This window comes from Pygoscelis adeliae, unplaced genomic scaffold (genome assembly GCF_000699105.1).
Source record: "Pygoscelis adeliae isolate BGI_AS28 unplaced genomic scaffold, ASM69910v1 Scaffold365, whole genome shotgun sequence".
NCBI lineage: Eukaryota > Metazoa > Chordata > Aves > Sphenisciformes > Spheniscidae > Pygoscelis > Pygoscelis adeliae.
The window spans coordinates 180,889-194,574 of NW_008824783.1; the positions used below are offsets into that span (position 1 = coordinate 180,889).

General features: G+C 51.8%; 1 protein-coding gene across 1 annotated transcript in view; it reads left to right on the forward strand.

Moving 5' to 3' along the window:
* LOC103916809 (mucosa-associated lymphoid tissue lymphoma translocation protein 1-like) overlaps positions 1-13,076 on the forward strand; it is a 38,941-nt gene extending 25,865 nt beyond the window's left edge. Inside the window, exons 9-14 of the mRNA XM_009323866.1 lie at positions 1,294-1,368; positions 1,981-2,108; positions 2,360-2,491; positions 2,637-2,788; positions 9,127-9,252; positions 10,769-13,076. Of these exons, the coding sequence (XP_009322141.1) occupies positions 1,294-1,368; positions 1,981-2,108; positions 2,360-2,491; positions 2,637-2,788; positions 9,127-9,252; positions 10,769-11,131 (976 nt within the window). The 3' untranslated portion in view covers positions 11,132-13,076. The remainder of the gene's footprint in view (positions 1-1,293; positions 1,369-1,980; positions 2,109-2,359; positions 2,492-2,636; positions 2,789-9,126; positions 9,253-10,768) is intronic.
* Positions 13,077-13,686: the final 610 nt, after the last annotated feature.

Genomic DNA, 13,686 nt, shown 5'->3' on the forward strand with positions numbered 1-13,686 from the left:
CTGCTGGGGCAGGGGACCACGGCCAGCATTTCTGCTGTGTGCAGCTCCAGCCTTGCTGGAGCTGTGGATGCCTGCTGGTACCATCAGGAAAGGTTTGCACAGCCTCGGGTGGATGTCCCCAGCATGGGGACAAGAGGACCTCAGTTTATTTTGGGATCCCATGTCTCATTTCTCCTCGGACCTGGAATCCCAGATGTCTGCATTCATTTAGGAGTAGCTGAGGGGCAGATAAATCTCTCTGTTCAATGTTCATATTTAGAAGCGTATCTCCTTTTCCACATTTTCTCTTCTGATCAACTTTAGAAAACTTACACAAGCCAGATGAATACTGCCATTAAACATCTCCAGACTGCACCACCAGCAGCAGGTAACGTGCTGGCTGCTGGCGATACAACCGTCCCTTCTGCTCTCCTTAGCGTGCCAGCTTCAGCCCCAGGAAACTGTGCTGGAATTTAATAACACCGAATAACGAATAATTCCCTGTGCGACTGGGAACAGGTCCAAGTCACTGATGTAAACTGGAGGCAGCCGGTCCCCATGCTGTTCAGTCTGGCTGCAGTCAGATGGGCAAGTCTTGGCCATTAAGTGCAATCGTGATATCTTTTTTGGTGGAAACCAGGACTGTCACCCCAGATCTACCTGATCTTGAAAATAACAGGGTCTGTGCTCATTGAGCTACATCTAGATCAGAGTGCCGGGACCACTTTTGGGCTTCGAGACCTGGGTGCGTGTCCTGATCCTATCTCTCAGTGAGATCTGGAGGTGTATCAGCCATAGCGTGCTTTGGTGTCCTGGGGCAGAAGGTGAGTGCATGGAGTGGAAGGGAGCTGTGGGGCACCCCAGACCCCTGGGACAGGCGGTTGAGCTGTAGCCATGCGATGTGCACACCTCCGAGTTCTTTAGGGACAGTCGTCCCTTGGGCCACAGTGAACCCATATGTGTTCTGCACTGTGCTGCTGCCTGGATTTGTGACAAACCAGCCTCAGGAGGGAGGAGGCATGATTGTACCCACAGCTCCAGGCTCGCTTGCAGGGCAGGGAGCAGCTCACCAGCACAGATAGGTCAAAGCTGGCCCTGTCTACTCATTTTCCTGTGGTTTGGGTTCTTTATAGGACTCCTAGCTTTAGCCTCTGTTGCTGCCCAAGTAACATGGGTTGTTACATTTGATGTGAGGATTGATCTTATTGCCATCCATAGGAGATGGACTTGGTGGAACACACGGGCTCTGTCCCCTCCAGGCACACACTGGCGGGTGTCCTCAACACTGACTTGTGCCTTTGTCCCCTCTTCCAGGTACAACCCGGAGTGTGCCCTCTCCCAGGTACAGCCGCTGGAGCCCTGGGGCAATACTGTTTACGGCTACGCCACGTAAGTGCACTCTGCTGTGCCCACACTGTGACACAGGACCAAATGCTGGCAGAGCCGTATCTCCTCACATCCCTTCATGCGTGGTGACTTTGGAGGCTTGAGAGAGCTTTGCTCATGTTTCCTCTGGCTCTCACCCTCCACCTCTAGCGTTTCTCTTTCAGACACTTCTTTTCTTCCTCCTGACATCACTAGTGGCAGCCTGTGCATCAGTTGCAGGTTATGCGTGAAAGTGGCATCAGCCACACAATCTGTCCTTCCATGCCTGAGCCTGATTCCCAAGGTACATGTGCCACGAGCATGTCACCTGAAGCCTCCTGAGATGAGGATGAACATTGCTTACTGCTCCAGTGCCAGTTCCACTGGCTTTTCAACTCCTGTCACTCACCTAGGCTGGCAAAAGAGGCTGTGCTCTCCTCTCCTGTCCCCCCCTACTGCTTTTTCCTGTCCCATGCCCTTCCTACCCTCTCCTGGGCCAAAACCAAGCACTTTGTGCTGTTGCGTGAGGAGCTAACTCGGACTCAGCCGACAGTCTGGATGGAGTCAGCAAGCCCTGAGTCACCCCCAGGGCTTTGTCTGTCACAGAAAGGTGAGGACAAGTCCTTACTCTTGCAGGAGCGAAGATGCAGAAGCCTATGAGTTGCAGGATGGGGAGTTCAGCTCTGGGATCTTCATGAAATATCTGAAGAAACATATTCTGCAGGAGAAGAAGGTTACACACATGCTGGAGGATGTGTTAGAAGGTAAGGGATGAGCTAGAAACCACTTGCTTTAGTAGCAGGGGTGAGAAGCGATATCAGCAGAAACTGAGTGGCTCCATGCCACCCCATCCCAGCCATCCCAGCCAGCCAGCCAGCCCCAAAAACCAAATTGCAGACCTGTGCAAGCTTTTAGTAACCTGGCAGCAGTACCAAGATGTTCATGTACGTCTGAAAGGCAGGGCAATAAATAAGGAACCTGGAGTGACCCTTGCGCCTCCAAAATCTCTTTCCAGACATCGGCCGGGATCCCTTGGTCACTGGGAAGCAGGTGATGGAGATCAAACACACTCTGAAGGAAGCCCGGTCCCTGACAGACCCGATCTGTCCATTGGGAGCAGCTGCTGAGCACTGGGGACGCGGCCATGGTGAGCCATGCAGGGCACGGGGAGGGCTACCAGGTGGGAGGCAGGAGAGGGCTGGGGGTCTCCATGCCCCTCAGGGACACCGGTCTGCAGGGAGGTGTTGGTGGGACCCTCTGAGGAGCTGACCCCACTGGGCCTTCCCTTCCAGAGCCGGTGAGTGAAATGGTGACCTTCCCCTGCGGGGTGCAGGTGGAGCTCCGCTTCCACCGGCTCTTCTCCAACGTGATGTACGTGTGCGCCAAGCTGCAGCCCCCCCCAGCCCACGTCGCTGACGCCCGTCTCCTGCTCTGCCAGCCCACCGTGAGTCCTCTGGCAGAGATGCTGGTCCCCTTCCCCTCAATTCCTGCCAGGCTTCTTTCCCCAGGGCAGAGGAGGGAGGAGGGTTGTGGTGAGCCCAGGGGGCCCCGAGGGCTGGGAAAGGCAAATAATCCTCTCTGCAAACACCTCTTTGAGTGCTCCTTCCACGTATCAGTGCCCCACAGACTGCCTGCCTTGCTCCTAATGCATCACAAAATAGATTTGGTGCCAGTTTTGATGCCTTTAACCAGTTACTCCTCAGACCGATTTCTGGCCTGCCTGATTAAATTATTGCATTTAATCCGACTGAGATGAAGAGCCTTTCTGTTTTCTCTGTTTGGAGCAGATCTGGCTTTTTGAATGATGCCTTCTCAGCCTGCTGTGCTAATATATCTTAATGCAACAATACATCCTCCTGTACTTATTCCCAGTTGAGCTGTACCAGCTTCCTTGCACCCTTTCTCACACCTTTCCTAAGAGACCACGTGCCCAGCGTGGTCTTTTCTGGTGGTCTCCATGCCACCTCTAAGGATCTAATTTGCTGCTCCTTTTTGCTAACCATCTTCCTCATTTTCTGTAGTCCTTTTGCTGAAGCGTAGCGTGACTGTGGTGGATTTTTCAGCCCTTGTTGCTCGTGGAAGGATGCTGCCCCTAAGTACGTTGTGGTCACTGATGCAGAGTGGTGCGTCCAGCGGGAGGTTTGGAGCCTGATCCTGCCCATTACCAAGCCGGACCGTCGTTTCCCCTCGTGAGCTCCCTAATCACGCATGAAAATCGTGTGTGTCTGTCTGCACGTGTCTGTGTGCATCCACCCCACATCAGCGATTGTGGGGAAAGGGGGACCCAGCTGTTTGCTCCTGCATCTGGAGCTTGGTTCAAGAGGGATTGGGGAGACCAAAAAGGGACCCCAGTAGAGCCAGGGTGGTAGGATTCCCATCCCTATCCTGCTCCACAGCAGTGCTAGCTCATGCTGACCTCCAGTGGTGTCTGCTGATGTGGCAGCACATCCTCCCACCAGATTGCAATTCATCTGCCCTATGTTAGACATCCATAGCGAGGCCACCCACTCTCGCCTGTGGGACCACAGAGAGATCATGGAATCACAGAATCATAGAATCATTAAGGTTGGAAAAGACCTCTAAGATCATCGAGTCCAACCGTCAACCCAACCCCACCATGCCCACTAAACCATGTCCCTAAGCGCCTCATCTACACGTCTTTTAAATCCCTCCAGGCATGGTGACTCAACCACCTCTCTGGGCAGCCTGTTCCAATGTTTAACCACTCTTTCAGTAAAGACATTTTTCCTCACGTCCAATCTAACCCTCCCCTGGCGCAACTTGAGGCCGTTTCCTCTCGTCCTATCCCTTGTTACTTGGGAGAAGAGACCAACACCCCCCTCGCTACAACCTCCTTTCAGGTAGTTGTAGAGAGCGATGAGGTCTCCCCTCAGCCTCCTTTTCTCCAGGCTAAACAGCCCCAGTTGCCTCAGCTGCTCCTCGTAAGACTTGTTCTCCAGACCCTTCACCAGCTTCATTGCCCTTCTCTGGACACGCTCCAGCACCTCAATGTCCTTCTTGTAGTGAGGGGCCCAAAACTGAACACGGTATTCGATGTGCGGCCTCACCAGTGCCGAGTACAGGGGCACGATCACTTCCCTACTCCTGCTGGCCACACTATTTCTGATACAGGCCAGGATGCCATTGGCCTTCTTGGCCGCCTGGGCACACTGCCGGCTCATGTTCAGCCGGCTGTCGACCAACACCCCTAGGTGTTTTTCCGACAGATGCACGGGTGTCTGCAGGAGGGCACCTGGCTCCTTTCAGGATCTGGAAATATGGGCCTACTGCTAAATGGGACAGGGTCCCTGGTGACACAGGGCGTAGAAAACACTGAGGTACTTGATGCCTTCTTCACGTCGGTCTTTACTGGTCAGACCAGCCTTCAGGATTCCCAGACCCCTGAGACCAGGGGAAAGGTCTGGAGCAAGGAAGACTTACACCCGGTGGAGGAAGACCTGGTCAGGGAGCACTTAAACAAACTGGACATTCACAAATCCATGGGACCTGGCGGGGTGCACCCATGAGTGCTGAGGGAGCTGGTGATGAGACTGCGAGGCCACTCTCCATCAACTCATGGTGTTCTTCATGAGGCCTGGAAGAAAGCCAGTGTCACTCCTGCCTTCCAGAAAGGCAAGAGCGAAGATCTGTGGAGCTACAGGCTGGTCACCCTCACCTTGATCCCTGGGAAGGTGATGGAGCCAATAATCCCTGAAGTCATTTCCAAACACAGCAAGAACAAGAAGATGACTGGGAGCAGTCAGCATAGATTACAAAAGGGAAGCCATGCCTGATAACCTGATAGCCTTCTGCGTCGAAATTACTAACTCGGTGGATGAGGGGAGAGCAGTGGATATTGTTTATCTTGATTTAGCAAGGCTTTCGACACTCTCTCCTGTAACATCCTCATAGACAAGCTGCTGAGATAACAGACTAGATAAGTAGATGGTGAAGTGGATTGAAAACTGGCTGAATTGCCGGGCTCAAAAGGTTGCAATCAACGGCATGAAGTCCAGCTGGAGGCCACTAATGGGGAGCCCCAGGCATCAGTATTGAGACCAATACTGGTTTATATCTTCATTAATGATCTGGATAATGGGGAGAGTGCACCCTCAGCAAGTTTGCTGCTGACACAAAACTGGGAGGAGTGGCTGATGCACCAGAACGTTGTGCTGACAACCAGAGGGACCTGGACAGGCTGGAGAAATGGGCCAACAGGACCTTATGAAGTCCAACAAGGGGAAGGTGCGGAGTCCTGCACCTGAGAAGGAATAACCCCATGTACAAGTACAGCTGGTGGCTGACAGGCTGGTAGTCAACTTGGCAGAAAAGGCCCTGGGGATCCTGGTGGACACCAGGTTGACCATGAGCCAGCAATGTGTCCTCACAGCAAAGATGATGAATGGTGTCATGGGCTGCATTAGGAGGAGATGCAAGTTCCTGCATGTGGGCAAGAATAAGCGGTGGTGTAAGCACAGGATGGGATACGACTGGGGTACCAGTTCTGGTCAAAGTCCACAATAGCTAGTGCAACAAAAGCAGGGCAGAAAACTGTGCCAAGGTTGTAAACAAGAGCTCCGAGATTTGTGCGAGATCCTCTCGGGCTCTCCTCACTGTTGCTGAGGCTGGAGCACTGGGTCCAGCTTTGGGTCCACGGTTCATGGAAAAAAGCGTGCCAACTAAAGTGCATCCAAAGTAATAAAAGGAAGGAGCAAGAGAATTCTGGTTTAGGCAAGAAAAGCAAAAATTGGTGGATAGGAGGTCTTCAAACATATAAAAAGTTGTTTCCAACGTGGAAGGAAGTAATGGTTTGAATTGCAGTAAGGAAGATCCAGGTTGGAGATGACATTTTCATGGTAAAAAGAGTGAATGTCTGGGAGGAGTTTTGCCTAAGGGAGTTGCAGAATCACCACCTGTGTGGATCCCTTAGAGCATCTGGACATGCATCTGTCAGGCGTGACGTGTGTCACTAAATCTGTGTGTTCTGGGCCATGCGAAGCCTTTGGTCCCTTCTCCTGTAGGGTCCATGTCCTGGTGGTGAGGGTCCTAGCCTCAGGGAGAGGACACAGGCTCAACCTCATGTGCAGAACCAGGTCGGCAGCACGTGACTGGCTGACGAATCTAAAATCATTTAACGATGCAGTCATTTAATCAGTTAATCTCTCGGGCTGCTGGGACATCCTTCCTGCGTGGATGCTGAAGGGACTTTGTGCATTTCCCCGCAGTGCTGAGCGTTTGCTCCTTCGCTTTGGGATGCTCCTGGGTCTGTGCCAGAGAGAAATGGCATGTCTATCTTGGATGTTCAGCACTTGGGACTGGCTTCATTCCACTTGGGGAGGCTGTGTGGTTCACCCCATCCAAACTTCCTGATGCTGCTTGGCTTTTCATGAGCTGTGGTTTAACTTGTGGTGGAATATTGTTATATTTGTGCTAGTCACGTCTGTAGTACACTGGGTATTTCTTAGGCTGAAAAAAAGGGCGGCCAAACTTCAAGGGGCTCAAAACTGCATAGCAATAAACAGACATTTCTGAGAAGAGTCCAGTGCATTAGCACAGATCTGAGCATCCCTGCCCTGCTAGCATAAACCCAGCTGTGATGTTAATCGCTGAAGATTCACAGTGTCTGCAAAGGCTGCTAACACAATTGCAAAAGCAGGCACTTAGAGGTCATCTGATCCAGAGCACATCCGTGCCTGCAAGGAGACAAAAGGGAATGTGGCCCAACCCCAGCTCCAGGCTGATGAATCCCCGGAGGAGCCACTCTTGGAGAGGTCACAGGTGTGGGGATGCACCAGGGGAAGGCAGGACTGCAGAAGTCAAAAGGCACATGCAGAAACAGCAATGAGGTGGCTACAGAGAAGGTTGGAGGAGAGCGCTACGGCATCATCAGATATGGGGAAGAGAGGGGACTAGTGGTGGGGTGACTATGAGGAGGATTTCTGGCCATGGACTGTTTTTCTCCTAGTGATTAGGATGTCATGGGTATTACAAGTCTAGCAGGGTTCAGAAATAACTTTGACACCTTTATAAGAGTCCATAAAGGCTACTGAAAGCACAGACACCACCTTTGACTCGGAAAGTCGCTGATTTTCCCATTGCAGGAGGCTGGCAGGGTAGGCTCACCCTGGGCAGGGCTGGCAGCATGTGCTGAAGGATGGAGCTGGCTGGACACGGTAGGGCCACTCCGCTCCTTTTTGCAGTCCTCCTGCTGCAGACCCATGTTACACGCATCAAGGCTGTCTGCTTTGTGTCTCTCTCTTCGGTCTCCAGGTTTGGTTCAACCTGGCTGCTGGGCTCAGCGCAGCAGTGAGAGCATCAGGGTAGCTGGGAACAGGTACCTGATGCAATGGGCCAGGGAAGGAGAAAGCAGGAGAAGGCGGTGTTCATTTGCAGAAGGTGCTCTGCGTCGCAGCCTGTCCTCTGTTTCAGGCACAGTTCAGGCTGGTGGAAGGAACCAGGATGAGGCTCCCTAAGCAGGAGAGTTGCTCCATTCCCCTGTGAGCTGTGTCCTCCCCTTGCTGGCACACCCATCTCCCTTTCTGCCAGCTCCATTCACTGCCCTGATATTCCCTAAGCTCCTTCCAGTTTATCTTTCCAGTAATGAGTTGCCAAGTGTGGAGATGGGACTTGACTTTGCTTTGTACAGAGATAAATGGTATTTCTTCAGCCTGCCTCCAGTGGACCTACTGGATAGGCAATGGTGTTTACTCCTGTTCTGCCAGCCTTGCAAGCAGGGGTGACCCTGATGCCTGCAGATCCCAGCCAGCATTTGGGATCCAACATTTTAGCTTCTACCCCCAATATTCTCCTGGCCAGAAACAAATTGCTTTGGCCGCTTGTAGGCAGCAGTTCGGGGAAAGTCTGTAAAGGCTAGCAAGAGCTCCCAGGGCTTCCCTAACCGCTGCCTCCCTGCAATGTCCTAACAGCCTCCTTCATCACCCAGTGCAACTTCTCCTGCCAACAGCAAGAAAGTTTTGCAAGGGTCGGGCCCTCCTTACGTGCCACTGGCTTTATGTGTGGCTGCAGTGAGCCCCCCTGGGCTGCTCAGCTCCCATGGCCAAAGCCAGGCCGGCACATTCTAGCGTTGGCCAAGGCAGGTCAGCGGGATCAGGCCGTGGTAGCTGCCGGAGCCAGCTGGCAGAGGGAAGCGTCTTTGCATGGAAGGGGCTGGTGGACTGTGGGCTGTCACCCATCCTGGAGGGCTCAAATCCAAAGCAAGATGCTATTTCATAAGGCACCTATTCCCTTGTCTGTTCTTGTGCTATTTGCAGCTCCAAGATAAGACCGTTACTGAAGAGGATCTCATAGAGGCAGAGCCGTTTTGGATACATTTGAGTAACTGAGCAAGAATTGACAGTTCTGTAGGTGGTGGGGGGCACAACTCAGAGCTTCCTCCAGCTATGCCCTTGGAAAACTTGCTCCTTCCTTGACGCAGTGCTTATGCTACAGGTGGTTGTGATACCAGCTGTTGCTGCTATCTACACTGCTGGAAATCCCATTATATCACAGTTTTCCCGGTAGACGCCCTCGGGGGATGTTTAGCTAGGTCTTCCCATTGATATGCACAAGGCGGGTGTGTAAAATCTCTATATTTCTGTTGCTGGCATTCTGTAGTACTTCCATTGGGCTATGCAGCATTTCCACCAGCCAAAGTGTCAAGGGCACAGGCCAGCCGGTGCATTGCTGTGTGCAGAGAAGCAGCATGTTTGATGGGCAGTTGTGGCTCCATGCCCAGGCTGATGCTGAAATTTCCTTGTGTTTCCTCTTGTTTTCCTGACCCAGGAGATGCACAATGTGGCCATCCTGAAAGAGAGCCGCCTGGACCAAGTGGAATCTCTGCTCGCCTCTGTGTACAAGCGGGAGGAGCTGGACTGTGTCTTCCAGCTCTGTGGACTACAGAAAATTCAGGTAAAGAGCTGCCAGGTGCAAATCTCAGTGGTTCTCCTGCAGCCTCATGTAACTGGTACTCCCCATTCCCACTGGCTTGAGCTGGATGTGCCCTTCTGACCATGTATCTTGTGACTCCATGCGCATGATGCCTGGGACGCCTGTGTCAGTGTAACATTCAGATCGATGTTAGAGGAGCTTGTTGACCTTCAAGGCACAAAAGCAATCCTCTTGGTTTGCTCTGTCCTTCCACGCTGCTGGGCCAGGGAGGCCTGTATCAGCCTAGGGGAGATCAGACTAGCCCAAATATTTCAGATGAAGGATGTCTCACTAGGCTGTGTGCTTGCCTGAGAGGTGGGCTCACGGGTTGGCCAGGACCTCGAGCAGCGGGAGGGTTTATCCCCTGCCATCAGGGTGACACTGCCAAGCCTAATCCAAGCTATGCCTCTTTGGCACGCTTCAGAAGACTCGAACTATTTAAAGACCATGAGAGAGGCAGAATTGCTAGTCCCCTGGCTTGTCTCTTCCAGCGGATTATCTTTCCCCAAATAGCAGTGTGCACCTTGTTTCTCTTTTTTTTTTTTTTCCCCCTCCTCTAACACCCAGCCAGTGGATCTTGCCAGCTGCTATCTGCTCTGCTCCACGCAGGCTCACACCGAACGTTGCTCTCGAGCTGCTGCCTGGATCTGCCTACAACGAGCTCCGTTTGCTGAGTGCGTGACATGCCTCAGCATATGGCAGCTCTTTCAGTCCTTGATTGTTCCTGGAGTTCTTTTCTGAACCCTTCCCAAGCATTCAGCATTGCTTTTAAGTGCAGGCGTGAGACCTGGACCCTGTATTGCCTGCCAGAATCTTCTTGCTCCGTTGTACATCTCCCTACCTTGTACAGCCAGGCGTCTCAGGCACAGCCCCGTGCTAGGGGTTCACGTTCAGGGATTTAGCTGCCATGAATACGGTTCTTTTCTGATCTCTTCACCATCTTTTATAAAAATCTAAAATAGTGCTAGACTGTGAATGGATCCCTGTGGAGCGCTGCTGTTTAAAACTATTGGCTTTTACTGTGTGATGTGTGTTTTATTTAAGTGGTTCATATCCCTCCCCTTGGATGCTTTCCTCTCGCGTGTGCAGCAGTCCTGTGCTGTGGCCAGGACGGATGTCGTGCCATTCCTCGCATGGGTGCAGCTTGCCTGGGTGCTGTCCCTCTCCCCTCCTGCTCCCCTGTGCCAGCATCCTGGGGGTGATGCTCTCGGTGACAGTGCCCTGACCAGGCTGATGAGGTCTCAAGTGAGGCGGCCTGATTTCAGGAGAAGTCCTGAAATCCAGAAACTATGGCTCAGGCCCACAAACGTCATGAGCGTATGTAACAGCTCGTTTTCTCTGGCAGTAGCATTGCTCCATCACGCCACAGCATGGGGCTGTGAGCCTGCAAAACAGCCATCCAAGTCTGTCATTTTTGTTGACGGCGGTAACAGTGAAAAAGCTCTGCTTCAAGTCTTAGTCTCCGATTCACTTTGCGTCCTTTGCTCTTCCCTTCCAGACAGACGTGGTCCTGCAGTTGGATTTGCATTACACCAAGCTGAGCACAAAGCAGAGGACTTGTGAAAGCCTGCAAACAACCCTCCAGAAATCTCTGCTAGGGCAGTTTTTCAGCCAGAGGAATTACTCCCAGCCAAACTACCAGAGAACTCCTGCCTGCGCAGGCAGCATGTGCCTCCGGGATGCGTCGGCGCTGAGCATGGACCCGAAGGGGCAGGCATCTCTGAGGACAGGCTCTGGCCACAGCTTGCCCAGCAGCAACCCCTCCAACTCCAGCAGCGAGCCAGAGGAGAACGACGAGAGCGACCTGAGCGAGCTCTGCTCGGCACTGCTCCGGGCTGGCCCAGGGCAGGACTACCCCTGACCCCCGCAAGCTGGTGTGCCCAGCCTTGGGAACTGCTATTTTTAATAGAGGCAACAGTTATTCAAGCGCTAAATACATCAGAATCTGTCAGCTGCTTTCCAGCCTTGGCGATTGCCCTGTCCAAATGAGGCCAAGGCTGCTTTTCTGGAAAGGCTTCTCCCATCTGCGCCCCGTGGCATGTGGGGCCTGAAGCCTGCTGGAAGTAACCCCTGTCCCATGGGAGCAGCCGGGATCAGTAAGGAGTCATTGTCGTGTCTAGCGGAGGACAGGGCCACCCAACAAGTCAAAACATTTCCAGGCAAAACCCAACGTCGCTTAAAGTCAAGGGCAACGGCTGATGTTTTCTGCAAATTAGGCTTTGCCTGAAAGCAAATGTTACAGCATTAAAGGTGTTAAGAAAGCCATAAACACTACAGACCCGTGCTACAGCAGCAGCACGGCCTCAAAAGCCAGCTACAACTGCTGACTCTCATTGCACTTGTGCAAGGGACACAAGGCTTGAACAAGGGACCCAGACAAAACTGTATAAGCTCTCCCCTGGGGTCGCAATGTGGTTTTCTTTCCTTGTGAGTCCTGCCTGTGTCAAAGCAGGTTTTAAGTTATGCATTTATGTATTTCTAAAGAATGTATTTATACTTGGGGCAAGGCAACTGCTTGCCAGGAAAATGAAGGTCAGATGTTCCGTCAAGTGTGTGTTTACAATGAAGGCTGGTTTTCCATCAGTAGTAGCCACCAGGCAGGTATGCTTCCACGTGCCCGTTCTAGCACGGTACACAGGGGCATTAAAGTGTGTTAAGTCCTGTGCATTCCTGAGTTCCTCTCAGATCCAGAATTTCCTACATGTGGGGATGGAAAAGACCAAAATGGAGAAGGAAGAACCTCAAAAAAGTCATTATTAGTGCAAATTTTATTTTTAAGTGCCTGTCTGTGCATTCACTGTGGGCAACCTCAAGCACTACTTTTCATGGAGAACCAGCTGTCCAGAGAGAGCCACAGGTGAGCAGGGCCCAAAGGACAGCCCGAGTGGGCACCGTCCCCTCCCTGCCTGCTTCTCTAAAGTTTGTTTGACAAAGGTTTCAGCATAGCTCAGCAAGGGCCTGAGAGGGTGATCTAATAGTTCAACAGGGACCAGTGACCCCAGTGAGGTGTGGGATCTCCATCCTTGGAGACAGTTCACTCCAGACTGGAAAAGGTGCTGATGAACTGATCCAAGCTGTCAGGGGTCTGGACCAGAGACAGCCGGAGGTCCCTTCTGGCTGTTGAGGTCCTGTGAAAGAAAGAACTTGGAGATGAAAGACTTCTTGAGAGGTCAAGGCTGGTGGGGCGGGGAGAGTGCCCAAGCTCTGTCTTCTGTCGTGGTCTAAAAGAGGGATAGAAGAGAGCATTTTCTAAGTTTCAGTTCTCCTTCAGCAGTGAAAATACTTGCATCTCTGTCTACGGTGTCTATTGCAGCATGGAAGAATATGAACTGCTCCTTCCAGATAAACCATCCTACAAGTGCTGGAAACCTGTCCAAAGAGAACAGAGGAGGCTTTTATTCTCCTCACAGTGAGTAGAGCCAAGGGAAAGAAGAGAGGCCCCATCTGGCTGAAGTCTAGAAAGTCTCCTAGGAAAAAATGTGAAGCTCAAAAAAAAAAAAATTTACAGGGTGTAGTTTAAATAAGATGGACTGATAGAGAAGCTAAACCAGAAAATAGTAAACTAGTTGAAGAGAGAACCAAAGATCAACCCAACGCCAGCCGAAACTTAAGACAGGTCAGTGGGAATGGCTATGCGGGCATTTGGGAGGAGCTGGGAGTCTCGTTGCCTCTATGAGGATTGTACACACCCTCCTATACTGTTGGGGCGAAATATGTTTCTGGCTCACATAATCATGGCCAATGTCATCTCGTGTGAACCTTAATCTCATTCCAAGCAAGGCTGTTTATTTTTTCTGAATAAAACACTATTGGTGTTTTTGAATGCATAAAGCTTCATGTGGCTCTGAGTTAACTGTCGTTATTTTTCCCTCTAATTGCCAGGGTGTGACTTAATATTGACCTACTGTTTTTTACGCTTTGAACTCTAGCTTCTAGGCTGTTATGTGTGAGGACTGTTTCTTTTTTTAGGTAACGGCATACTGATGTTTGGATTTAGAAGGTGGATCAATCCTATCAACACTAGATAGGATGAAATAACGTCAGGTGAAATGTGTCGATAAAATGTCGGGATTCATTGTGAATTATCCATGGGTATTGTAAAGTGTAGCCCTCAAGTGGCTGGGTCAGGCTTAGGAGGCCTGCTGTTCCAGTGCCAACCACAGGACTTGTCCCTGTCACCAGCTCTCCTGCTCCTTCCAGGCGACCCTGCAACCAAGGCCAGGGCTACCACCACGTTTCCGTGCACCTCAGTCGGCAGTGTGTTATAACTGAGAACGCAAGCACTTGCAAAGCTGAATTGCAAAGGTGGAGTTTGATTGTGTCCTGGGCCTCTGGCCACGACAGCGTGCTGCCCTGCCACCAGCTGGGTTCATTGTAGGAGGGGGTGAAGCTGTGTCTGCCTTCATCCCCCTACCT